Raw genomic sequence first — 27,664 nt, 5'->3', positions numbered from 1 at the left:
TATTTTCTTTTAATTTTTACAAATGCTTTCTTTTGGAAATTCCACAGTAATAAAACAAATAGTTACAATAATACAAAAATAAACATCGCTATTACATTTCATTAATTACATTCCATTTATAATTGACCCGCCTAACGACATAATTACAATTACAACAAATAAAGGCTTGACATTTCTTGCTTTGCATGTCATGCATCTATCTCGTATATTGGTTTCACTTTCTAAGTTGCATTACTGAAATAAATGCACTTTTCGACGATATTCTAATTTTCCGAGTTTCACCTGTACTCTAATAAACTACAGCCCGCATGAATCTTGGGGAAGTGCGCAACTTCTGCGCAGAAGGTATATACTGTATTGGTCCGTATCTCTTTGTTGCTATGGAAACAGCCTCCCTTTGCCTCCCATCCCGCCCACCTCGGGGTAGTGCTGTTGACGTCACATCCTGCCTCGCGTCCTTCTTGGTAGCTCTCCTAATGGAAGTGAGCCGTCTTTCGTGCCCCCTCCCTTTTATTAAAAGTGGTACGGCCCATCTCCGACTTTTGTCAGCAAGCCAGGAGGACGGCCGCATTTCTTGCGCGGGGGTGTGTGTGTTGAGGGGCGGGAAAGAGCGGAGAGAGGAAGGAAGAAAAGGTAGCAGCTTGCTGGCTTTGTGTGGGTGAAATTAAATTTCCATACTTCGTCTTGTTTGGGGAGGGGCGGGGTTAATAGATGCTTAGATATAAACGAGCCTTTTCTTAGGCGCACAGTCGTGTCCTGCTTTACTGAGGGGCTGATCGGGGGCGAGAAATGCGGTTTTTAAAAAAATAAAATGCGCGCGGGTGGGGGGTAACAAGGGGAAAGCGACGCACGTAGAGGGGAAAGGGATGTTAATCTGGGAGGGGGACATAGGGAGCAGGCCAATTCAGGGAAGAGGAAAGATCTAAGTCGAGCCTCATTCTTAGCTGCAGAATATATTTGATACTGAGGGAACAGAGAAGGGAAGGGTTTTCCAAAGTTGGGTCTCCAGCTGTTTTGAGACTACAACTCCCATCATCCCAAGCTAGTAGGATCAGGGATGTGAATTGCAGTCCAAAAACAGCTGGAGACCCAAGTTTGGGAAACCCTGAAGTAGGAGGAGTCTTTTGCTTGGGGCCATAAATTTGCATAAAATATGCACCTGTTGTGGTGTCTGTGTGTATGGACAGTATACATGTGTATGGACAATATAATATACATGGACTGTATATTATATCCAGTGTTAGTCATAGTAGACCCATTGAAATGAATGGGCATGACTAATTTAATTTCAGGGGGGGGGTGCTATTCAGAATAAAAAGAATGACCTGGGCTAAAAAAATAAGGGAGAAGATGAGGATGTCAGAGATACAAAGTGATGCATATGGATTGCAGATTTAATTAATTAAAAGGTGAGCCCAAAGCATCCATTCACAGATTCCTACTTAATCTCTGTCTTTTTCTAGTAAGCTGCTTTTATGGGTGGACAGTCTGGAGGCTGTGACTCATGGAAAAGCATAGGTTTCTACACACACACACACACACACATACACACACACCTGGGCAAGAAAGAGGCATCACTTTTCAAGGACGTATTCTATTAAGGCCAAAACACCCAAGGAGGTTACAGAGCAGGGATGGTGAAATGAAATGTGACCTGGAGAGGAGTTGTGACTTGGAGGAATCCTGAACCAGGAAAACAAGCTTCAAGGGCTGCATTTGGTCCCAGGACTTGAGGTTCCCCACTCCCCCTTCTGGAACGATATTCTTTTAAATAATGACAACAGCTCTCTTTACTTTTAGACTTGAAAAACTGCCAGGCAAGATGCTACAATTCCTGAAGCACCCAATTGTATTTTCCGTGCAGATCAACATGAATCTGGTGGTTTTGACTGTGGTGGGATTACTAAGCCGGTTGTGGGCCCTGTCCTACCCTCATGCTGTGGTGTAAGCAAATTCTTTGGTTGTTTATATATATATTTAATGACAGTGGTTCTCCTGAACCCCAAGATCCAACTCAGTTGTTTTGTTTTGCCCTTTGTGTAAGAACACCGTGTCACATTCTGTGGAGGCCCACCACTGAAGTTGAAAGGCAGACTAAACATATTTTACTGAGTGAATAAATAAAATAAATCAACTGAATAACAGGCAGTTTGGTATCTTTTAATAATGAAATCCTAAATCTGCAGCCCAGGGTACACTGCCCCATCTTCCATCTTCTCCAGGGTTTTCTTCCTCTTTGCAATTTGCAGCCCACCCAATCAAATAGGAAGTTGCCTTATTGTATGTCAGGCCACTCATCCATCTAGCTCAGCAGTGTGTCTGCTGTATTTCAGATGGGAGTCTCTCCCATCACTACCTAGAGATGCCGGGGAATGAACCTAGGACTTTGTGCATGCAAAGCAAACAATTACTGAGCTACTGCCCTTTCTAAAACATAGTAAGCTGCCCTATACCAAGTCAGACCATTGGTCCATCTAGCTCAGTTACTGTGCATACTAACTGGCAGCAGGTGCCCAGGGTTTAAACATGAGTCTCTCATCCCTACCCGGAGATGTCAGGGATTGAACCTGGGGCCTCCTGCCAGCAAATTTGTTGTCCTTTGCTGAGATTGCTGCAAAACCCACAGTCAATCACACTGACAACCCAGTTCCTTGCCCAGCTGCTGAGAAGTTCATGTGCTTTCTGCTTGCTTGTGGCCTTTCAGCTTTGACGAAGTTTACTATGGCCAGTTCCTCTCTCTCTATATGAAGCGGATCTTCTTTGTGGATGACAGTGGCCCACCATTTGGTCATCTGCTTCTGGCCTTTGGAGGTAGGGATGAATCTCATTGAGCCTGTATTCATTTCTCCTTTGCCATGAGAAAAAGAGTTGTGAAGGTTCAGCACAAGGGAACAGTGTTACAGGTTTAGAAGCTAGCTGATGGAAAGGGGAGGGACCTCTTTAACACCATGCATAGCTAAACTATGAAATTTGCTCCCATGAAATGTAGTGATGTCCATCAGTTTGGATCAGTGCTGTCAGCTTTCCCTTTTTGGGGGGAAATTCCCTTATTCAGCGCCCTTACTTTCATATCCGGGAGTTGACAGCCCCATAGGATTCCTTATCTTCAAATCGGGGGGTTGACAGCTCTGGTTTGGATGTCTTTGAAGGGTGATTAAACAAACCATGGAGGATAAGGCTGTCAAGGGTTACTAGCCATTGTGATGTACTGTAGGAGGCAGCATGCCTCTGAATATTGCAGGTGGGAGGAGTTCTGTTGCACCCTGGTCCTGCTTGCAGGTTTCCTGTAGGGACAACTGGTTAGTCACTGTGAGAACAGTCTGCTGGACTAGTTGGGCTACTGGCCCAATCCAGCAGGGCCCGTCTTATTTTCTTAATATTCTTATGATTATCCATACCTCTTGCTGCTTCTACTGCTCTTCCTAAAACAAAAAAGCAGAACACCAAACAGTGAATCCAAACCATTTATATCTATATACCCAGTTTCTAGAAATGTGTTCCCTTTGTTATAAATAATATGAGAGAGAGAGAGAGAGAGAGAACTTGCATGTAAACCAATACACTGATATATATGACTGATCTGTTTAATTCTAAAATAGTTCGGGCTCTGTTGAATTGCCACTTTACACAATTTTACACCGAACGCCCAATACACACTCTTTAATAGTGCCCTTTTATGTGTCAAAAGCAAGTACCATTGTTCCCCTAGCATAAGTATTTTCAGGATTATAACCTTTGTATATGTGCATGTGGCTGAAATCCTCTTTCCTCCCTTCCATTTTAGGTTACTTGGGTGGGTTTGATGGCAATTTCTTGTGGAACAGAATTGGTGCAGGTAAGAGGTGTATCTGGTTCATAATAGTATGTCTGAGCTAGCTGGAAGTTAATTCCTTTTGTGGAAGGGTACATCTCAAAAAAGAAAGCAATAGCTTTTTCCTTTCAGTTACCAACAGACACACCTGAAAGAGGAACAAGTATAGGGTTGTTTCTTCCAGTTGTTGAAAAGCTTTGTTCTCCCACTCCTCAGCCTCTGGGTTGAAAGTACATCTTTTCCTTCTCCCCCACCCCTAGCAGCCTCTGACAACAGTTCTTTTAAACTTTGAAATATACTCTGATAAGAGGCCAGGGTTATCTCCTGATTGAAATAAGGGCCTCGCCAGAATTGTGCACAGCCTAATTTTGAAAGCATGACGGGGAAGTTGCTTCATGATTGATATGTGCTAGATAATCTCTGTGCAGCCTGGCTCTGAGAAATGGGTGGGATTACTTCTGCAGTAGCTAGTTGATTTTTAAAAAGTGCTTCTGCACTGAACCAGAAGAACAGCTGCAGTCCCATCCCTCAGATTTTGTGGAGGAAGATGCACATCTGTCGGGTGTGCTTCCAAAGCAGTTCATCTGCAGGCACTATTTAATGGTAGCTGAATGTACGTAGATATAGCATATTCGGGTTGGAAGAGAGCTCAAGGATCATCTTGTCCAACCCCCTGCAATGCAGGAATCACAATTTATGAATCCCTGACATACAGCCATCTAAACTCTGTTTAAAAACCTCAAATGAAGCAGAGCTCAGTGACAGGGATATCTCAGGAAGGGAAGCTTTCCTGTTCAATCCTGATTGTGAGCAAAAGGCAGTAAGTTGTATGCAGTATCAGTAAAACCACTGAAATGGATGGGTGTGACTAACTCAGGAGCAGCAACTTCAATGGCTGTGCCCTGAGTAGGACCAGCATTGGATACAGCCCAAAATACTAGGTATGAAGTTTAAGCTCGTTCTTTTTAGCACACCCTTCCCCAACAACCCAGTTTCTTCCAGATGTTGCCACCTTCAAGTTCCATTAACTAGATATGTAGAATGCTAATGTAAATTTAAATCTGTTTTTAGCTAATCATTTTAATTATTCTTTGAATGTTTCAAATAACACTATCGATATAACAGTTAAAAATAGTTATTGTTTTTTTTCTTTTTTGTAAACCTCAAGCAGTTGTTGTGTTGTTTGTAATTATGCAGCATATGGATTTTATGAAATAAATAAATGACCCCAACCAGCACAGATGCATTCCTATCAGCCCTTGCATCACTGGCTGGGGATGGTGGGAGTTGTGGTCCAAAAGCAGCTGTGTTAGCTGGGGATGGTGGTGGTTGCAGTCCAATCCATCTGGAAGGTGTCAGGTCAAGGGGGAGGCAGGTGGCCACGTGGTGCTCAGTTATTTCTGACTCTTGCTTGTGTCCTGCTCTGTTTCAGAATACAATCCCACTGTGCCAGTTTGGGCCCTGCGGCTGCTACCAGCCTTGGCTGGCGCCTTGTGTGTTCCTCTGGCATACCAGATCCTTGTGGAACTGCATTACTCACACTTCGTTGCTTTTGGAGCTGCCCTGCTGTTTCTGCTGGGTAAGGAATATCCCTCTTCAGCTATTTTCCTTATTGGGTGCTGGTCACCATCCCTAGAAAGTATGCACACTTGGTAAGCTGCCTTATACAGAGTCAGACCGTTTGGTCCATGTAGCTCAGTGTTGTCTACATTGACAGGCAGCAGCTCTCCAGAATTTCAAGCTGCCCTACCTGGAGATGCCAGAGGTTGAACCCGGAACCTTCTGCATGCAAATCAGATGCTCTATCACTCTTTGTTTATGCTCAGAGCTCTTTACTCATGCTTAAACTAGTAGGTTTTCACAGAGCTTTGGTTTCTTTATGCAAGCTACAGCATAAACAAGGGTAGCCCACATGCTATGTAGGTATTTATTTATTTATATTCCGCCTTTATCTCCAAGGAGCTCAAAGTGGTGTACAGTGGTACCTCTACTTACGAATTTAATGCGTTCCGAACGCACATTTGTAAGTCGAAAATATTTGTAAGTCGAATTCCATAGGGATGCATTGGGAGAAAAAAATCGTAAGTAGAAAAAATCCTATCTAAACCGCATCCAAGATGGCGGGCGGAGCTCCGTTGGTAAGTAGAAACATTCGTAAGTAGAGTTATTCGTAAGTAGAGGTACCACTGTACATAGTTCTCCCCCTCCTCATTCAATCCTTGCATCAACCCTGTCAAGTAGGTTAGGCTGAGAGGCAGTGACTGGCCCAGAGTCACCCAGTGAGCTTCATGGCTGAGTGGGGGATATGAACCTTTGTCTTCTAGACTGGTTCTGGAGCCTAGGAAGCTACTGCCTGCTGCTGAGCCAGACCTTTGGTTCATGTAGTTCAGTACTGCCTACATGGGCTGGCAGCAGCTCTCCATGGTTTCATGCACAGGATGATTCCCAGCTCTACCTGGAGATGCCTGGAATTGAACCTAGGATCATCTGCATATAAGGCAGATTACTACATCTCCAATCAGCCCCAGCATGGCCAGTAGTTCAGGATGACAGGAATTGTACGTCACGTTGGCTGCCCTAGAAATAATGTAAGGGAAGTACATAGCACTGAGTTGTCCTCTATGAGGAAGGTATACGTGAGTGTCCCAGTTGCAAATTGTTCCAAGTAAAGCTTTTTATTTCTTTTAATATGGCAGTCAAATCCCATTGAATGAGATTAGCAAATGGCCAGTGTTTTCCTGGTGCCTGATCATCAGGCAAACATGTCTGAAGAGGGTGTTCTGTACTTGGGATATACCCTAACAATTTGTGCACTGTGTGTTTAGAGCAGGGGTAGCCGATGGCATGCCTTCCAGATGTTGTTGGTCTCCAATTCCCATCAGCTCCAGGTAGCATGGCCAGTGGTGGAGGATCATGGGAACTGGAGTCCAACAACATCTGGAGGGCATCATGTTGTCCAGTTTAGAGCATCGGGTTCTTGGAATGCTTCGTTTCCCCAGATTTAAAGACTCATTTTGATTTGTTTTCACCACTTTTGAGTGAGGGCCAATCACTTTTATTTCAGCTAAGGTGTTCTCTCTTCCTCCTCATTTCCTAACAGAGAACTCCCTGATCACTCAGTCCAGGCTGATGCTACTGGAGTCCATTTTAATCTTTTTCATCCTGCTGGCAGTTTTATCTTATCTGAAGTTCTACAACTCGCAGAAGCAAAGGTAAAAGGCAGCACAGAATTCTTTTCAGTAAATAAAGTAAAATAATTTGACAGCGAGACATATAGTGACCATTGTTGGCTGATCCAACCAGAAAAAGTGGAGACTTTGGTTGAAGGTTTCTGAGTTAGATGGGATTTTTGAAGCCAATTGTAAAAGCAAGGAGTAGCTGTGGATTCCTAGTTCCTTTCCCTGGCAAAGAGAAGAGCAAAGTGAAGCTGGTGCATATCTTGGCTTAATGAACTGGAACACACTGACGCAAACTGCACATCTTGAGGTTTTTAATTTGTGTTAATTGCTGTTGCATATAAATGAATATATAGCAATGGATATCTTGCCTTGCTTAGCAGGGTTCTGTGTGGTGCCTGAGCATTGGCTGGAGGGGTGTGGAGGGACTGAATTGACATTCAAATTCATTTTATTCATCCAGTCAGATTTCTAGCCTGAGGGTGTATTTACTTACTTCTGTCTCTAACTTATTTCTTTAAAAAGTATATCCTGGCCTTCATTGCCCACTTTGCCACTGTGCCTGTGTTTGTCTGATGGACATGACTGACACCTATTTAGACCATGCTGGGTGTGCAAGCTAGACTAGGAGCATAAGGAGCTGCTTTACACTGAGACAGACCTTAGATCCATCTACTGCCTACAATGACTGGCAGCAATTCTCCAGGATTCCAGGCTACAAAAGCTGAGTCTACTGAAGAGGCCAGAGACCATCTTGGCTGTCTCTTCATGGAGGCCCAGGTCATTGAGCCTGAGCTTCCACAGCCGCTGCCTGCCACGAACCACCAATGGCAGGATGGCAGCAGCAACAGCAGATATGTTCTATGCTTATGATAATTATTTTGTTCACTTGCTAATTACGCTGTTTTAGATGTGTATTTTATATCTGACTTCCTTTAGTAATGTTTTATTTTGAAATGTTTAAGATAAAAGAAATGTTGGGGTTGACTTTGCTGCATTAAAGGAGCAACCCGGCATATATGATCTGGCTCAGATTCTTGCATCGCAGGGAAGTTGGACTTGCTGACCCTTGGGGTCCCTTCCCACTTTATGATTCTATTCTGTGTGGTTGACATCTTTTGTAATGTTTTGTTTTGAATTCTTTTAAGGTAATATTTTAGTTTCCTGTTAATTACATTGCTTTGAGTGTATACAGTCATACCTCATGTTGCGTCTGCTTCAGGTTGCATCTTCTCAGCTTGCGAATGCGGCAAACTGGAAGTGTTTACTTCCGGGTTTTGCTGCATGCGCAGAAGCGTTTTGCGCACTTTGAGCATATGCAGAAGTGCTCTATCGCGCAGATGCGCATGCGCAGAAGTGCTCTATCGTGTTTCACGCATGCACAGAAGCGCCGCTCTGGTTGCGGACTTTCCGGGGTGCGAATGGCACCCTGGAATGGATCGTGTCCACAACCAGAAGTACCACAAGAAGACTTGACTTGCTTCAGTAATGTTTTATTCTGGATTGTTTCATTTGGTGTTTTAAGGTAGGTTGTAAACCACTTTGAGATCCTCCCTTAAAAAGATAAAGTGGCATAGAAATAATGATAATAATAATAATAATAATAATAATAATAATAATAATAATAATAATAATAATACCAGGAGATGCCAGCCAGGATTGAACCCAGGACCTCCTGCATGCAAAGCGGATGCTCTTCCACTGAGCTATGGCCCTTTCCAGGAATAACGGAAGCAGCCTCATACAAAGTCACACCTTCGACCCTTTTGGCTCAGTATTGTCTGTGCTGACTGGCAGCAGTAGCTCTCCAGGAATTCTTCACTGGGGACATTCCTAGCCTTACCTGGAAATGCTGGACATTGAACTCAGGACCTTCTGCACCCAATGCAGATGCTTTGCCACTCAGTGGTGGTCCAGGAGAGCTGATATTAGCCAGAGAGCCCAATATTACATAGCAGCCACAGACTTTTGCATTTCATCAAGCACTTATTCAGAAGCAGTTAATTGTGATGGATTTAACTGTTTGCTTATTATATATATATTTGTGTGTGTGTGTGTTTTAATGTTGTCTTTCTTATTCTAGACCCTTTTCCGCAAGATGGTGGTTCTGGCTCTTACTAACAGGACTTTGTTGCTCCTGTGCAGTTGGGTAAGCATTCATTTTTTTCCTCTGTCTCCTTTTTCTATTGTATGATAATTCTCTCCCAAGTTGCTTTGAGTAGGGTTTATCTTAAATTTCCTGCCTCATGATGATTCCTGAAATTCCTTATTTATGGTTGTGTGTTTTGTTTTGCTTTGCTTTACTTTGTTTGTTTGTTTTTTGTTAGATATTTATATGCCAATTTTACAGCATTTCTTTATAAAGCAGCTTACAAGAGCAAGATGAGGAATTAAAATAACATAAAGGCAATAAAAACAGAAAACAATAACTAGAAAATATATCAGCCATCCAAAACTGGGGAGCAGGGGGTGGGGTAGATTCCTTTATGGAGAAATGTCAATGGCCTGATAAAATAGAAAGGTTTTCTAGCCCATTTAGAAGGCAAACAGTGGCCTCATTTAATGTTAGGAGAACAATATATTATAAACCTTGTGCTCACATGCTGTCTCCTCTCTTCTGGGACCGCAACAAATTTCATATTATATTTTAGGTCAACCACAGTTTAACTACATCTGCTCTCTAAACTATGCCTAATCTTAACCACTGTTATTGAAAACAAGCCAGCTTTTTAAACGATTGCTTATGGAGAGGCCACATCACAGATAGTTGAAGCTTTGGCAATGTATTCAGTGATTCCATTAACAGAGTCCCCACTTAACTTTTCTTTTTGTATGCAATTGATAGGTAACATGCTACAGGATTTCTTGGAATGAGTCAACATTATTTTACTACAATTTAATAACATACTCTATTGACATCTATGCCTGGGGTCAGTTTAGGTTTTAGGTTAGTCTAAAGCAGAAGCTTTATAAAACTTTGACCAAACTGTGGGAGGCAGTGGAAGACAGGAGTGTGTGGCGTGCTCTGATCCATGGGGTCACGAAGAGTCAGACATGACTAAACAACAACAACAACAACAAAGCAGAAGCAGAAGCTTTTAAACATCCCTTGTGGCAAAGTTGGAGGTTGGGATGGTTGCACACAAGCCTAAATCTCCTCTTTGTAATGCTAAACCATAGCTTAGTGCTATGTGCAAACACAACCGTTTCCCTTTTTCAGAGAGCTGTTCCCCAGCCTGAGGCACAGTTGCAAGTACCTTAATTTCTAGCTGTTCATATTGAAGAGACAGGGTAACTGAAGCATATCCTAGATTGCTGCCTGTGGGACTAATTTGGCACAAATTCAAGGGCTCTTCCTGAACAGGCATGAGCATGACAAATGTCAAGAAATGTTCTTGCATACTATTCATTTTCCAGGGAGTTAAGCAGGAGACCATTCTCTTGGACTTCAATCTTAGATTGTCAGTGACCTTTAAAAGGTCTGAATTCAGCTCTGCTCTGTTTGGGAACATTTCACACATTTTAAATAATTTACATTTTGGTAGGTCTGAGTGGTTTCATTGCTATTTATTGATTGATTGCTGCATTCACAGGGTGAAATATATGGGTCTCTTCACATACATCCTGCTCTTGACCATTGCAGGAGTCCACTCCTGGCAACTGATTGGTGACCAGAACCTGCCCAATGTAAGTAGCAAAGTGACTTGTGTATGTGTTGCCTGCCTTTAGAACAGGAATAGCCAACATGAGGCCCTGCAGATGTAGTTGAACTGTAACTTCCATCAGCCTCAGTCAGCATAGCCAATGGCCATGGAAGTTTGGAGCCATTATTATTTATTTATTAAATCAAATAAAATCAAATGAATAAATTTAATTTTTATTTATTAAATTTGTATCCTGACCTTTCTGCCAAAGGAACTCAAGGAGAACAGGCATCAAAGTGTTAAAACAACACAATTTAAAGCAACAGTAATACAAGGGAACCAGGCAGAGGGCCTTCTCAGTAGTGGCACCTGCCCTGTGGAATGCCCTCCCACCAGATGTCAAAGAGAAAAACAACTACCAGACTTTTAGAAGACATCTGAAGGCAGCCCTGTTTAGGGAAGCTTTTAATGTTTAATAGATTGTTGCATTTTAATGTTCTGTTCTGTTGGAAGCCGCCCAGAGTGGCTGGGGAAACTCAGCCAGATGGGCGGGGTATAAACAACAACAACAACAACACAAAATATGACAGAAACCGTGAACAGCATTGTGATTTTTAAAACACACACACACACACACACACACACACACACACACACACACAAGTTTCCAGGGCCACTCTGGAAAGAAATTCACGCTGGGAACCAAATCCATCCTGTGTCGCAATGACTACCAGCTTTCACAGCCTCATAATGAGATTTGACGTATTAGTTTATTTAAATTTATATACCGCTCACAAGATCCCAGGGCAGTTCACAGAATGAAATGCAAAATAAAAACATAATTAAAACAAAAGCAACAAATTCATGCAGGGTAAGGCTATCCATGGCCGCTGGTATTATGTCCAGACTCCAGTTACTGCAGACCAGAAATGGGAAAAGGGCTATTGCCTTCCTGCCCAGCCTGTGCATGTACTGGAGACATATGATTGACTGGGAAACAGGAAGCTGGAATGAGATAGGCCTTCAGTCACATCCCATAGGGCTCTTCTGAGTTGTCCATTCTTGTTTCTAGGTGTGAAAATCAACCTTTTTTTGGGGGGGGGGTGTTTCCTCTTTCCTCCTAGTTGTCTCTGCTGTGCCACCTGCTAGCCAGAGGTCTGGCCCTCGTGATCCTCCCAGTAGCCACATACCTGTCTTTCTTCTACATCCACTTGGCTCTGCTGTATCGCTCAGGCCCTCATGACCAGATCATGAGCAGTGCTTTCCAAGCGAGTTTGGAGGTAAGGAATGGGAGATGGGGCAGGGGCTGCAGGAGCAGGGGAGGGGTCTGTTTCAGAAAGAATGCACTAAGATATAAATTTGTAAAGAAAATAATTGTTGTTCACGTGCTTTTATTGGCATTGTCTGTTTTGCTGGAAAATCAGCTTGTTGGAGTTTTTGAGAGCCCTGTTAACTATGCAGCCATTTCTGGATCCTGAGCTATGTTTTAAATGAGTCCAGTCCCATCTACAAATGATTCAACCATTGAGCATATTCATGAAATGCATAGGAACGTAGGAATGTGCCTTACACCGAGTGAGACAGTTGTTCCTTCTAGCTCAGTATTGATCCAACTAGTTCAGCATTGTCTCTACTGTATTTCAGACAACAGTTTCTCCCATCCTTTCTGGGTGATAAACGTGGGGCCTTCTGCATGGAAGGCAGGTTCTCTACCGACTCTGAGCTACAGCCCTTCCCCTAAAGCATGGGAAGGTTCCCTATACCAAGTCAGACCATTGGTCTGTCTAGCTCAGTTGTTTTGTACATTGACTGACAGCAGTTCTCCAGCATTTGACGCAGGGGACATTCCCACCCCTACCTGGAGATGCCATTGAAGATTGAACCAGGTATCTTCTGAATGCAAAGCAGATGCTCTGTCACTGAGCTGCGGCCCTTCCCAAATAGAGGCTACTTAGATTCTGGTGTGTACTTGGGAATAGCAAAGGACAACATTAACATCAGGTGTTTCCATTTGCTCTCCACGTTTTGCGGCTCCTTCTAGGGTGGTCTCGCTCGGATCACGCAAGGCCAGCCTCTGGAGGTGGCATATGGCTCCCAGATCACCTTGCGCAACATCCTGGGGAAACCCATGCCCTGCTGGCTGCATTCTCACAAGAATACTTACCCTATCAGGTGAGAGAGAGGAGAGATCCTTTGCCCTAAGTCAGGGTGACACAGAAGACACTGTGTCTGACTTTGGTGTCTCTTAATTACTTTAATATCTGGAGCAATACCTTAGTGAGATTTTTTGCTTCATTGGATTTCCAAAATGGCCTTTGGGTTGAACAAGCTGCATCTGGACATGTGAGTTTTGCAATCATGGAATAGGTTTCTTTTGCACTGTGTGTAGTAGGGATGGGGACTTCGGGTGGTTCCTTCCTGCTTTTAGTGGACTACAGCTCCCATCACTCCTGACAGTTGCCCATGCTGGCTGCAGGGGCTTTTGGGAGTTGGAGTCTGTCAGGGGATTGTTGCAGCTACTCGCGAGTAAAGACGCTCCAGTCCGATCTGTCTTTTAAGGTTTTATGGTGCATACTATTTACAGTGCAGAGATAGCAGAAAACATGACCTCCTAGTCACTCGCAGAATCCGGCAATGGCGCCCTTCTGCTTTGGGGCCAGCATAATAGCTTGGGGACCCCGAAACGCTGCCCCCTAAACCTGTGTTTGGGCGTGCGCCTTAATTCGGGCACCGGAAGCAGCTGCACTCCCTCTTTCACCTGTTGGCTAGGGCAGTGCAGGGGCTCTGATACATCGCTGAGCCCTCCCTCCATTCTGCTCTCCTCCTCATTTCCCCCGCCTGACCCGCTGCTACCGCTTTCGCTGGGCGAAGTGCTGGTCAGGATGACGGGGGGGAGTCCCCCTGACAGAGCCTAACAACAGTTTGAGGTCATCAGGTTGTGTTGCTGAACTACAACTCCCATCATCCCCTTACCATTGGCCATGCTGGCTGCAGGGGCTGATGGGAGCTGGAGCCCACTAACGTCTGGAGAACTCCCAGATTCTCCAGCCTTACCTAAGGAGAGGTATCTCCCTTTTTCCATGGAGGAATGTCTCTTCTAAATAGAAGCATTATACTGTCTCTTGCAGATAATGCTAATTGTTAGATCAGGGGATGGGGTGTCCTTGGTTTCCAGGTGTTGCTGGACTACAACTCCTGTCATCCCAGACAATTAGCTTTGCTGGCTGGAGGCTGATGGGAGTTGGAGTCCAGCAACATCTGGAGGGCACCAGATCCCTTGCTCCTATTCTGTATAATCCACAGGATCATGGGAATTTTAGAAATTGTGATGACTACTCCTACCACCAGAGCAAGCCAGCTTTACTCCTAGTATCCAAATCAGAGGCAATCATGCCTCAGAATACTAGTTGCAGGAAATCACAGGAAGGGAGTGGCTCATGTGCCCAGTTCCTGCTTGTGGGTTTTTCACAGGTGTCTGGTTGGCCACTGTGATACAGGAGGGTGGCCTGTTCTGGCAGAACTGTTCTTATGTTCTTAACTCCTGAATTATGCCTGGTTCATGTGATGCTTTGGGAGTGAATCTTTCCCACAAGTTCCGCTCTTTATCCCTAGGTATGAAAACGGCCGTGGAAGCTCCCACCAGCAACAAGTCACCTGCTACCCTTTCAAGGACGTCAACAACTGGTGGATTGTGAAGGACCCTGGGATGTAAGTAGAAAGACACTTCTCTTTAAAAGGGGTGGAAAGCCCCCTTTTCAGGCCCAGGGCTGCATTCTCTTTCTGAGCAGCCTTTCCAAACTATGCAAGAGAGGAAAAACAAGATATCTTAATCTGCAAACTTTATGCATTTTTACAAAACTGAGCTGGGATGGGCATGGGGGTGCAAGATTTATTTTGATTTGGGTTTTTTTGTTTTTGTTTTTTTAAGCACAAGGATCATGCCAGGTCTGTTTATAAACTGAAATTGTAGATATTATCTATTGAGTTGAGAGTGGCCAGCACCTCATCTTGTGATCAACAGAGGGGCCCTCATGATAGTTTTGCCTCACTCAGAAGCTTGGAGTAGTGACCCAAGAAAGGGCCTTCTCTGTGGCAGCCCCTCAGTTGTGGAATCCCCACTCCTTCCGCAGAGGTGTGCCTGGCACTTTCACTATACAGTTTTTGGCAAATGCTGAAGGCGTGCCTCTTTTACCCTGGCCTTTGACACCTGGGATACATATTTTTAGGACCAGCCTTATTTTTGTGATTGTCAAATTGGTTTTAAACTGTTTTTAATGTTGTATTTAAAATTGTTGTAACCTGCCCTGGAACCTTAGGGTGAAAGGTGGGTAACGAATCAGTAGTGATGATGATGATGATGCTTCTACTGTTTTCTGATATTTGTAAAACCAGCAGTTATTTTGAGCTTCGTCTGGATTACCAGTTATCTTAGATGTCTTTATCATTTTCTTCCTCCCAAAGAGTAAAATAAAAACATAGCTAAAACATTTTGAAATGTTTTTGAAAATTACCTACCCTCACAGCTACTAATTTCAAAGCTGCCTGGAAACAGTATCCTTTCAGCCATCAAACGGTGAGAGTTTTTGGATCCCTCCAAAATGAGGTGTACCTCATTCCAAAAATGAAAAGGTGCTGTCACTGGTCAATGCTAACCAGGCAGCATCCAGCACCACCACCAACAGGGCCTCCCCCTGCCTGTCAAAGGGCTCAAGATGGTTGATGTTAAAGGAGACACTCCCTTAGGTACTTGAGTCCCAAGCCGACTGCAGCACTGCTTGACTCCAGTGGTGGCTGGTGCCCACTGGGACTCAAAGGGAGGAATTCAGGGAGCTGAACAGTAGATGGCGGCAGAGCAAATGACATCCTCTACAAGGGGCAATACGGAGACTACTAAGGAGGAGGAAGCTGACAGGCAGAACCACTCCCTGAGCTGCTTGTAATGGACCAACCTCCACTGTTTGACACCCTCGGACATATTTCTCCTGGTCTTTTAGCCTAGGTCTGGTTTTCTCTTTCTTTTCTTGAACACTTCACTTACCTCTTTCCCCTCTAATTACTGGGACCTGCTCCATTTTGGTATTTCCAGGCATGTCAATTCCCCCTGTATCATCTTTGCACATCTCTCCAAACAGGCAGCAGCTGGTGGTGAGCAACCCCCCTCGCCCCGTGCGCCATGGCAGCATTGTGCAGCTTGTTCACGGGATCACAACTCGCTACCTCAACACGTAAGTAGCCCTTGGCTCTCAGCAAGGTTGCTTCTGCCCCCAGCTGCAATGATTCAGCTTTGTTCAGATGTTAATTTACAGTAGACTCCCAGCATTTTAAAAAGAGGAGAGATCTGGCAGGCATGTGCAGGTAAACAAGGACATAGCTTAGTTGGTTAGAGTGTTGTGCTGACAATGCCACGGTTGCAGGTTCAGTCCCCGTGATTCTACTTTATAAGAAGAGCTTAGCAATTGAATCAGGCCAAAAGCATCCTGATTCCTGGCAACTGGTATCCAGAACCATACTTACTTCAACAACAGAGGTAGAACATAGCCGTGGTGGCTACTTGCCGCTAGTAGCCTTATTCTCTGTGAATTTGTCAATTCCCCTTTTAAAGCCATCCACGTTGGGAGCCACCACTAAATCTTGATGACATCAAGTTCTATACGTAAAGAGACAGATGGCCTTCAGGTAACCAGCTCCTAAGCCATGAAGGAGGTTTAAAGGTCAAAACCAGCATTGGGAAGCTGGTTTGGGGGTTGGGGGTCAGTACAAGTTGCCAAAGCACAGCGTGTAACGATCACATGGCCCTACTGCCATTAAAGTAATTGAGCCGCTACATTTCCCCCCTTAACAGTGGTTTCTCAGAAGCAGCTGCAAGGAACAGCACAGGTCAGGTGCTAAAAGTAGCCCTGTGGAGAGGCTTTAAGGAATCTGCAGCAGCTCTTTTATCCTTCTGCCTTTACAGACATGACGTTGCTGCGCCCCTGAGCCCTCATTCCCAAGAGATTTCCTGCTACATTGATTACAACATTTCCATGCTGGCTCAGAATCTCTGGAGAGTGGTGAGTTGTCGATCAGAGGGAAGGGAGTCACACGCCCCATATTCTCCAATCTGAGATGAGCAAGGCTTCTTAAAAGACTCTCCTCACAATAGGGATGGAAAAACCTGTCAATTTTGGTTTCTTGCTTTGCATCACAGTGATGGCTCACACATTCAATTCAGCAACCTTTGTGCACAGGTGGGAGGAGCAGGCTCTCTTTTGCAATACCCAGATGTTGCAGTGGGAGGAAGACCCAGACACATGTACTCCTTCACTCATGCCCAATCCTGCATGCTTTGCACTGTCACTTGGTGATGCTAAACTACCATCCTTCCAATGATTATATAATGCAAACATAGAATTAACATGTTGTGCATTTAAAACTGAATGTTTAGAGCAGGGTTGTGGGGAACTTCAGGCCTGGGGCATGAATGCTGATCTCCAGACATCTCTGGCTGGTCATAAGGATTCTTGTCAGGTGACACCCCCTCTTGCTAAGCCACACTCCTCATTAGTCCTGCTCCATACCCCTCTACAGGGGTTTGCCTGGTTGAAATGTGTACTTGAATCATGTTTCTTCCTTCCCAAAATGAAGAATAGGCATTTGTGTGTGTAACATTGTAATGAATATATCCTCCTGTACAAAGGTGAAATTTACATTCATGGCTCTGCCGTGGCTCTGTGTCCCTTAGAAGCTTGCTCAAAAGGAATGTGGCTCCCAGGCTGAAAAGGCTTTCCCAGCCCAGTTTTAGGGGGAGAGGTGAAAGGGAAAGAGTCTCTAGAACAAACCCACATTAAATACCCGCAGGCTGTGTTTCTTGGCTGGAAAAGTCAACTCAGCTGCAAACACGCTCAACTATAAAAATGATCAAAATTCAAGTGCTAACGTGCTATTATTGCAGGAAATCGTGAACCGAGACTCGGATACAGATGTCTGGAAAACAATCCTGTCTGAAGTAAGGCTTGTCCATGTGAACACCTCGGCAGTGCTAAAGGTATGTGGGTTTCTGAGTTTTCCCACCCCCGGAGCTTCTCACCAGGAATTGTGCAGAGGCACAGCAGGCAACCCCCTTCATGACTGGTTACTTTGGGCTCCTGGAAGCCTTTATTCATTTGATTTATTACATGCTAACTCTGCCTTGCCCAACCTGGGACTCTTGTTCTGGACTAGGAAGAGCTTGGCTGCTGGATCAGGCCAGCGGCCAAGCTATTCCAGCATCCTGTTCTCATGGTGGCCAACCAGATGCCCCACAGGGAAGCCCACAGGCAGGATCTGAGCATAACAGCAACCCTCCTCTCCTGCGGTTTATAGAAACTGGTAGTCAAGAGCATATTGCCTCCAACTATGTAGATAGAACATAAGCACCATGGTGTTTAGCCATTGCTAGCCTTCTCCTCCATAAATTTGTCCGGTCCTCTCTTAAGGCTACGTGGTAATCATCACTGCCTCTTGCGAGAGTGGATTCCGAAGCTATAACTCAGTGCTGTGTGAAGAAGGACTACAACTCCCATCAGCCCCTGCTGGTATAGCCAGTGGTGAGGGATGATGGAGGTTGTAGTCCAGGAGCATCTGGAAGGCACAACATTTTGTGAACTGCTGTGCTGTGGTCTTCTTTGCATCACTATTGGCTTGAGAATAATTGCATAATTTTGGCTTGAGAATGAAAGACAGCCAGCATATTAACCAACCTTCTCCTGCACAATCAGATTTCTCTTCTTTCCCTATCTGCAGCTCAGTGGCGCATCTCTACCCGAGTGGGGTTATCGGCAGCTGGAGATAATCGGGGAGAAGATTTCTAAAGGCTACCACCAGAGCATGCTGTGGAACGTGGAAGAACACAGATATGGGAAAAGTCAGTTCAAAAGCTAAACACTTTAAGACCATTGTGCAGGCCTGAAACCCTGGAGAGCTGCTGCCAGTCAGTGCCAACAGCACTGAGATGATGTAGCATTGGTCTGACTCAGGTTCCTATTTAAAATCAGCTTTTATAATGCTTGCTTAAGAATTACCCCAGTCAGGAGCAATCACTAAACAGCAATCAGGTCCTTTGGGTTCTCAGTAAATGGAGGGCAACAAACTCTTAAGGAGCAGAAACAGACTTTTTAACTGCTATAATAATAAGCATAGAAACAACAACAGGTGCTAGTATACAAAGTGAAGATAATTAAAAGATATAAACTTAAATATAAAGTTGCTAAGCTAGTTCAGCACCTGTCATTTCTGCCAGTGAGATTTCCAGAACTGGCAACAGCTCCACTCTTGCTTAGGCCAAAATATGCTTGGCACTTTACCTGAGCAGACTAAGCTGAAATCTCATCGCTGAGGCTGGGGCCTTATATATTATTATTTTTTATTATTATTTACTGAATTTATATACCAACCTTTACCTGCATCTGTAGAGGCCCTGTGCCAAGATTACGTAGTCTTTGATATACAGGTGCTCATGATGCCATCGTTTTCTCATCCACTTCTAAGGGTATGTCCTTAGAAGTGGATCCCACTTTGAAGTTGGCACATGAGCGAAGTTGTCCTCTTCCTGACCTTCCTGTTATATATTGTCTGGCTGGCATCCTTGAACTTCTGCCATTACTTACGTTATAGCAAATATATAAACAATAGAAACTACAGCTACATCAGAGGACAGGAGAAGCACCACCTAGTGCCTCTTTCTCTGACACTACAGATATTTATTCAAGACCATGAGGACTAGAACCTTGTGTTTACTTTTAGTACTGGCCCTTTATGCAGACGATCTCAGGTTCAATCCCTGGTATCTCAGTTTAGGGCTGGGAGAGATTCCCTGCCTGAAACATTGGAGAGCCGCTGCCAGTCAGAGTAAAGAGTATTGAGCTACATGGACCCCGATGGTCTGTATAAGGCAGCTTCTTATGTTCCTTTGGAATGAGTTGCATCCAAGGACCTGCATGCTTTTAGAACTTTTTTTTAAAAAAAGTGTCGTAGGGAAGCTTACCATTTCTCTTTCTCCCTCCCCTGACGAATCGGGTTATGTCTCAGACCAGTTTGTTTCGACTTCTCTTCCAGGCCAGGAACAGAAGGAGAGGGAGGTGGAACTGCATTCACCAACGCAGATCAGCATCAGCCAGAACCTCAGTTTCATGGCCAAGTTCACGGAACTGCAGGTGAGAAGCAGGGAGAGGTTGGAGGCAGCAAAGAGTAGAGTGGAGGAATCTTCCCACTGAAGCCCAGTGCAGGAGCCACCCAGTTGGCTTCCGGATTGAAGCCTTGCACCTTAAAGAAGACAGAAAGACCAGCCTGTTCCCATAGGAGAGCTTGGCATTGAGCTCAGCTGTGGGAAACCTCCAGACAGTGTTGATGGGAGTTGTACTCTAACCTGGTGTCCTCCAGAGGTTTTTGGGCTCCAGTTCCTATCAGCCCCAAACAGTTGGCTGTAGCCCAGGCATCCCCAAACTGCGGCCCTCCAGAGGTTTTGGCCTACAACTCCCATGATCCCTAGCTAACAGGGCCAGTGGTTGGGGAAGATGGGAATTGTAGTCCAAAACATTTGGAGGACCGAAGTTTGGGGATGTCTGCTGTAGTCCAACAAGATGCCTGACAGCCGCAGGTTCCTCACCCTCCAGCTTCATAGGCTGACACAAATAGATTTTTTTAAATGTTTTATTATTGCTGTTTCATTTGCAGGTAGAAAAGCCATTGTAAGGTGAATAGATTGGGCATTGTGTGTGACTCACAGAAGGGGCTGGGAGGGCCAGACGAGCTGCTTTGGAGGCAGAAGGCCCCAGGCCCAGTACCTGGTATCTCCATTTAAAGGATGTGAGATAACTGGGCTGGGAAATCCTCTCGCTTGAAAGCCAAGCACCTCATGGTGAATCAGCAGAGACACAGCACTGGGCTGGGTGGACCCAGCGGTCCTGCTCAGTATAAGATGTAGGGCCAGTGAAGAGGCCCCTCTGGCCCTCCATATGTCTCTGGACTGGAACTCCTTCCCTTCCCTTAAGGTTGATGAGACCTGGGGGGTCCAGAATCATCAGGAGGGTTGCAAACACTCCGTCTGTGATAGCAGACAGTGGGAATGGGTTGTGGCTCATTTGTATCCATACGTCCTCAGCTTCATTCCTGGCATCTTCAGCCAAAAGGATCTCAGGTACCCGGCCTGGGAAGGACTTGAGATGCCTTTATAGCTGCTGCTGGCTCTGATTGTTTATTCTTCTACTTTATATTTACTTTGTTATTACATTTACAAAATCATGGAGATCAGGGATTCCCCTATGGCTCAGGTGCCCAGCTCACGCTTATCTGCCTCCAGTACAATGGGCCAAACTTTATGGAATCTGCGAGGGGCTCCTGACTTGTTGAACTTCTGGCACCCACTGAAGACTATTCCCCCCCTCACCTTTAAATTCTATCAAGCATTTTTAACTGAATCTTGATTTTGTCATTTTAACTGATTTTTATTTTTGTTGTATTGCATTTCTTGTACGCTACTTCAGAGATGATTGTAAGTAAGGCTGTATAGAAGTTGTCCAGATGAATACATTATAAATATTTGTAGTTCCAGAGACTTCAAGATGGCATACATGGTTATCCCATTTGTTTGTTTGTTTATGCATTGCATTTATATTCCTCCTGTTTTTCCAAGGAGATCAAGGTGGCATACACAGTCCCCCCCCCCAATCCTCGTTTAATCCCCACATCAACCCTGTGAGGTAGGTTAGGCTGAGAAACAGTGACTGGCCCTAGATCTCCCCTGAGCTTCTTGTGTCCGAGTGGGGATTTGAACCCTGGTCTCTGAGGTCTTAGTCTGATACTCTGACTAGAGGGGATGCTGCTGAACTTTGTAACCTGCCTGTCCCCCAAATCGTCACATGGTTATCAAAAGTGATTCGCTGGTGAGTAAGTTAGTTTTCATTCATAGAAATATATTGCCCTGCACATTAGTTTGCAGTGCTAATCAGGATTAGGCCAGGGAACTGGTTGTAGCTGTATTGCTCAGAGAAGTTCTTAGTTGTCGTGTTCTGTTCTCAGTGGAAGATACTTACTCTGAAAAATGAAGACACAGAACACAAATATAGCTCTTCTCCCCTGGAATGGATTACCCTGGACACAAACATCGCCTACTGGTTCCACTCCACCTCTGGGGTAGGTTAATCCATTAACTGACATTCTTTATATATTGTCTTCCAAGAAAAAAATGTTGTCTGGTTGGCTTTCAGTGTTAGGAAACTGCCTTACACTGAATCCAGCCGTTGGTGCTCCTAGCTCAGTATTGTCTTCACAGACTGGCAAGTGAACCTGGGTCCTCCATGCAAAGCAGGATGCTCTGTTGCTGAGCTTTGGTCCTCCTGATACATTAAAAAATACAATAAGGCCCCATGTTTAAAAACCAGGAAGATTAAAACAGAGACTAAAAAGCCTTATTGGAGAGCAGCTGGACAGAGAGCCACAGAACTGGACAATAGACATAGCTTAAAAGGCCCAGTAGAATGAATCTGAAAAACGCTATTTACTGGATGCTGAAAAGACTGCAGACACGTCTTTCTGCAGGTGGGGACCTGTAGAAAGACATGCCCACATTTTTTTTACTACATCCAGGGTACCACTGCTGAAAGTTTCTGTTTGACAGTTTGGAGCCCTCTTCAGGACAGCTCCTTATTATGTGAGAAGTTTATCCAGACAAGCCTTATGGGAGTCATTTTCAAAGGCTTGGTCACCTGGGAGCAGTTTTCTGCTTGCCACAGGCAATTGGCAAGTTTCAACCTTGTACAGGCAGGTTCCTCCTTAGTTTTAAAAGACAGCCCCCCCCCATGAATGTTGCGTGCCACTTTTCAAATGTGAAGAAACAGATGCAAAAATAAAATAAAGACGTAGCTGCGATAAGAAACTTCTAAGGGCCTCTTCACCTATTTATACTTTCTGCCAAGAGAAGCACAAAATAATGTATTGTATTCACCCTATGATTCTTTGGGAGTACAGAAAAAGGTAACGTAGTAAGGAATGCAGAACCCAGCTTCCTGGGACTTAAAAAAGAACCAAGGCTTCTATTCCGTATGGGTGTGAAGTTTGCTTGGAAGTGTGTGGACTATATATTTTGAAATTTCAGAATTCAGGAACTGTTTTCTCTCCCTCTCCTTTGGATGAAAATGGCTTTAATGCACCTCTCCTGGATTAGGGGGGAAATGGAGGTAAATTGATGTCAAGGATAATGGGAATTGTAGTTTAAAGCATCAGTGTTGGGAGAGTCACCAGGATGGGGAAGGCAAATTCCACAGCGGTGCTTTTAACATTGCTGGTTATTGGTCCTCTAGGCCCAGATCCACCTTCTGGGGAACATCGTCACCTGGATGTCTGCCAATGCAGCCACTGCTGCCTACGTGGCTCTTTTCCTGTGGTACCTGCTCCGGCGGAGACGGAATATCTGTGACATCCCTGAAGGTCAGATATTTTGTCTATTATCCCACCTCTTGTTTGTTTATTTCCTTACCTAGTTACAGGTAGGTAGCCGTGTTGGTCTGAGTCGAAACAAAATAAAAAAATTCCTTCAGTAGCACCTTAAAGACCAACTTAAGTATCTGAAGAAGTGTGCATGCACACGAAAGCTCATACCAAAATAAAAACTTAGTTGGTCTTTAAGGTGCTACTGAAGAAATTTTAAAATTTTATTTCCTTACCTGTTTTACAACTCACAGCTTGATCACCCAGTCAGCTTCATGCGCCTGACGGTGGATTTGAACCTGCGTAAAACTGATTGGGAAGAACTTTAGCTCCTTGGAGGAAAGTCAGAATATAAATGGAATAGAATTAACACTCCCTTATTAGTGAGGGCTGCAAGCTCAGTGGCAGGGCACCTGCTTTGCATTCAGAAGGTTCAATCCTTGGCATCTCCAGGTAGGGCTGAGAGAGTCCCTTGCCTTAAACCCTGGAGAGCTGCAGCCAGTTAATGCAAACAGTATTGCACCAGACGGACCTACATTCTCCCTTAATTCAGCACTTTACTGGGAACACGCGAACAAAGACTCCTACTTTATTTTTAGGGGAAAGGCTATAGCTCAGTAACAGAGCACCTGCTTTGCATATAGAAGGCCCCATATTCAATCCCCAGCCTCTCTAAATAGGCCCGTGAATGTCACTGCCTGAAATCCTGGAGGTTTCCAGTCTGTGTAGACAGCAATGAGCTAGCTCAAGCCACGGTCTGTTTAATGCAGCTCTCTGTGTTGCCCTGACAGAGGCATGGTGGCAGTGGGTGTCAGCTGGAGGCCTCTGCGTGGGAGGCTGGGCCATGAATTACCTCCCATTCTTCCTGATGGAGAAGACGCTCTTCCTCTACCACTACCTGCCTGCTCTCACTTTCCAGATCCTCCTGATCCCTGTTGTCCTACAGCACACCAGTGAATACCTCTGCAGGTATGACTTCTCCTGCCAGGATTGCTCTCTGCCAGGAGGCTTTATGTTACAGGGGCATTGGCAAAGCTTAGCATGTCCAGAGGCGGGTGACGGCGGGGTCTGGAAACCCAAGTCCTACTAGCAGCAAATGAAAGGCTCAGTGTATGTTTAGCTTGGAGAAGAGCAGATTAAGGGGGGACATTATGGTTGACTTCAAATATCAGAAGGGCCTGTTGCACAAAAGATGGAACGACCTTGTTCTTGTTACTCCAGAGATCAGGATTCGATCCAGTGGCTGAAAACAGCAGGCAAGAAGGCTATAGTTAAGACTTATTTGTTGGCTTGTTTGTTGGTTTATTATTTATAGCATTTGTACCCTGCTCTTCAGCAATAAAGGCTCCCAGATCAGCTTACATAATATCAAAACAAGGCACTCCCTACCTGCAGGTTTACAGTATTAAAAAACAAACAAACCCACAGCACACAAGGGAAAGGGGACAAGGAGGGAAGAGAAAGATCAAAACTCAAACACCAATTTCTAGGCAGCTGTTCCGATATTGTCCAGTTGCTCTTTCTTCCACATTCCGTGGAGGAGCCTTATGGCTTACCAAGGGAGCAACTGTGTTGGGAGCCCTGCCTGAAACCTTGCCAAACAATGTAGACAATACTGAGCTAGACGAGCCTTTGGCCTGACTTGACAATACGGCAACTTATTTAAATTAGCCCTTTATTCAGAACCATACAGAGTAGAATCTTACTTCCAGGGGGAGAACTGTAGCTCAGCGATAGAGCACCTGCTTTGCATGCAGAAGGTCCCAGGTTCGATCCCCGGCTTCTCCAGGTAGAGCTGGGAAATACGCCTTTCCAAAAACCTGAAGAGCTGCTGGCAATCAGTACAAACAACACTGAGTTGGATGGCTCAAGCGTCTGACTGTATAAAGGGTTGCTATGCTCAGAATAACTGTCACTACTTATGTAAATTCAAGTGATGTTATTGCAACATTAGGAGGGGCAGAAGTTCATTGGTTGAGACAATCTTCCTTTTAAATTGCTGGTTCATGTTTGCTTCAGCCTGTGTGTCTATTCTTTATAGATCCAGACTCTCAAAGAGCATGCACAGTGCTCTTGTGGTTGCCTGGTTCTCTTCTGTTTACCTGACCTACCACACATTCCGACCGCTCACCTACGGGAAACCTCCGCTCACCAAAAGTCAGCTCCAGGACCTACGCTGGAAGGACAGCTGGGACATCTTGATCAGCAAGCACTAGCCTTGCAAGACAGGCAACAAACAGCCCCCTGGGCAACTTAGCCCACTGATCATGCCTGTGAACACATGTACTCTGACTGCTTGATGTGAGGACTTAGAACAGGGGAAGCCTGTCCTGTTTGCCCACCTGAAGCAAAACAGAAAGGTGTCGGCTGTGCTGCAAAAACCTTGCTTACTGAGGTTGTGGAGCTGTGGGTTTTGGCAGGGGTGGGTTTCCAGGGTGTTCCCCCATGAAGTGAGATCTCACAAGTGTGTTGCAAGATCTTGCCAGAAGCTGCTACTGCTCCTCACTTCTCCCATGGTTGCGGCAGAGGTTGGGATTGGGTTTCTGTGGGGGTTAGAGGAAAGAATGGTCAGGCTGTCATAATTCCACTGTTCATTCAGCCTTGCCCATCCTGCCAACTGATGACCAGTCTTGACACCACCTTTTAAACTGAAATGGAATCATAGAATTGTAGAGTTGGAAGGCGACCCAAGGGCCATGTAGCTCAACCCCTTGCAATGCAGGAATCTCAACTAAAGCACCCATGACAGATGATCAATGAAAACCATTGATTCGGAGTCCAAAAATCGGGAGTTGTAGCATTTTGCTACTCCCTTATGCATTAAGCAACAGGAGAAAAGGTGGCATCAGAATTGGCCCACTGTAAAGCAATATTCCCACTCTGTTTCCAGTAAACTAGAGTCCAGGAGGTTGAATATGGTTGGCAGCCGAGTCCATCTCTTGCTGAACTCAGATCAAGTTCTGTGATTCTGCGGCTCAAGAGGAAAGGGTGATGGTCTCCAGAGAATGCAGAGACACTGCTGGGCAATGTCTCACCTTGGCGTTCGGTTATTATCACTGTAAATTATTTTATTTGCTTGTTGGAACTGTATGTATCGTTTTAGAATGAGGGGGGTGGAGCACAATCAGTGAATAAAATGTAGACATGGGAGGAGAAATAATTGGAAGCTGGGCAACTTAAAAAAAACAACAACAACAGAAACTTGGCCTAAAGTGCTAACAAAGCAGGGGACACAGAGTGATCTTCAACATACTCTTGCTTTAAACTCTGCCTTTTAGACAGAGCCTTCCTCCTTAAGGAGGGAGTTTAATGAACCTTTTTTTTTTTTTGCCTTTCACCCTGAAGTGGACTGTTCTCCTATTGAGCTTATTTTGGGAGGATCTTCTCTTACAGATATTACAGAAGTGGCACCTATACCTGCCAAACATGGGTCTGCTCTGATTCTGCAAGCACTCCCAACTCGTTTCAAGCAGTGATAGGGAACCTGTTGCCCTCCAGGTGTTTGTTGCCGAACCACAGATCCCATCAGCCCTGGCTCTCCTTGCTAGGGCTGGTGAGACTGTAGTTCAAAAAACTTTGAAGGGCCAAAACTTACTCATGCCCACATTAGAAGCAGAGTAGCTTAGTATAGCTTAGTACAGTCATACCTCAGTTTAAGTACGCTTCGGTTTAAGTACTTTCAGTTTAAGTACTCCACGGACCCGTCTGGAACGGATTAATCCACTTTCCATTACTTTCAATGGGAAAGTTCGCTTCAGGTAAAGTACTCCGCAGACCGTCTGGAACGGATCCACTTTCCATTACTTTCAATGGGAAAGTTCGCTTCAGGTTAAGTATGCTTCAAGTTAAGTACAGACTTCCGGAACCAATTGTGTACTTAAACCAAGGTACCACTGTATTGCAACAGAGAGTGGGAACCAAAAGAGCAGAGTTGAGAATTAGGAATGTCGCCGTCTAGAGAAAGGCAGTATCATTAATTGCATCAGAACAATTGCTCCTCTAAGAGCATTGCTGATGCCTTTCCTCCTTGGCACTGTGTTAAAACACACCTGAATACTCCAGACCAGCAAACTGCGAAAACTTCAGCTTTTATAGAGGTGGGCAAACTAACTGATGATCAATTAAGCAGGGGCACTTGATTAGCAGGACCTGTCTTCTACTTAGCCCCTTAAGTCCTACGGAAGCAGTAAGGGTGTACTTAAGTTTTTCACACATGGCTTCCCCGTTTCGGTTTCATTTTTGTTAAATAAATCATGACACGGTGTAGTATGTCGTGTTGTTGTTCATCTGAGGTGGTATTTACCTAATTTTAAGATTTGGTAAGGAACAGATGATGATGATGTCCTGATATGTAAACCACCAAATTCAAAGAGGGTGTACTTTCTTTTCCCCATGACTCTGTATCCCACCTTTTCCTCCAAGGAGCTCAAGGTGGCGAACATGGTTCTTCAGTCCTTGCAGTGACTGGCCCAAGGTCACCCAGTGAGCTTCGTGGCCGAGCAGGAATTCAAACCCTGGTCTCCTAGGTCTTTAACCACCACACCATTTGCACTGACCATATTCCTTTTGATCATATTACGGATACACACACA

General features: G+C 44.8%; 1 protein-coding gene across 4 annotated transcripts; it reads left to right on the top strand.

The window, feature by feature from the left end:
• Positions 1 to 444: 444 nt before the first annotated feature.
• POMT1 (protein O-mannosyltransferase 1) lies at positions 445 to 27,341 on the top strand. Of its 4 annotated transcripts, none has more exons than XM_088664814.1 (20): positions 445 to 522; positions 1,801 to 1,944; positions 2,705 to 2,811; positions 3,785 to 3,835; positions 5,244 to 5,390; positions 6,912 to 7,023; positions 9,071 to 9,136; positions 10,581 to 10,674; positions 11,756 to 11,911; positions 12,673 to 12,803; positions 14,244 to 14,339; positions 15,764 to 15,856; positions 16,585 to 16,681; positions 17,563 to 17,655; positions 18,393 to 18,513; positions 19,704 to 19,801; positions 21,666 to 21,779; positions 22,946 to 23,072; positions 23,864 to 24,041; positions 25,114 to 27,341. In XM_088664814.1, exons 2-20 carry the CDS (start codon positions 1,823 to 1,825, stop codon positions 25,286 to 25,288), a joined length of 2,178 nt encoding a protein of 725 aa, XP_088520940.1. In that variant the 5' UTR covers positions 445 to 522; positions 1,801 to 1,822; the 3' UTR covers positions 25,289 to 27,341. The 4 variants fall into 4 exon arrangements, with proteins under 4 accessions (XP_088520940.1, XP_034968516.1, XP_034968515.1 ...); XM_035112625.3 differs by having other exon boundaries at positions 458 to 633; XM_035112624.3 differs by having other exon boundaries at positions 467 to 654.
• Positions 27,342 to 27,664: the final 323 nt, after the last annotated feature.

This window comes from Zootoca vivipara, chromosome Z2 (genome assembly GCF_965207765.1).
Source record: "Zootoca vivipara chromosome Z2, rZooViv2.hap1.1, whole genome shotgun sequence".
Taxonomy (NCBI): Eukaryota; Metazoa; Chordata; class Lepidosauria; order Squamata; family Lacertidae; genus Zootoca; species Zootoca vivipara.
This window is presented reverse-complemented; position numbering and strand designations above follow the sequence as displayed.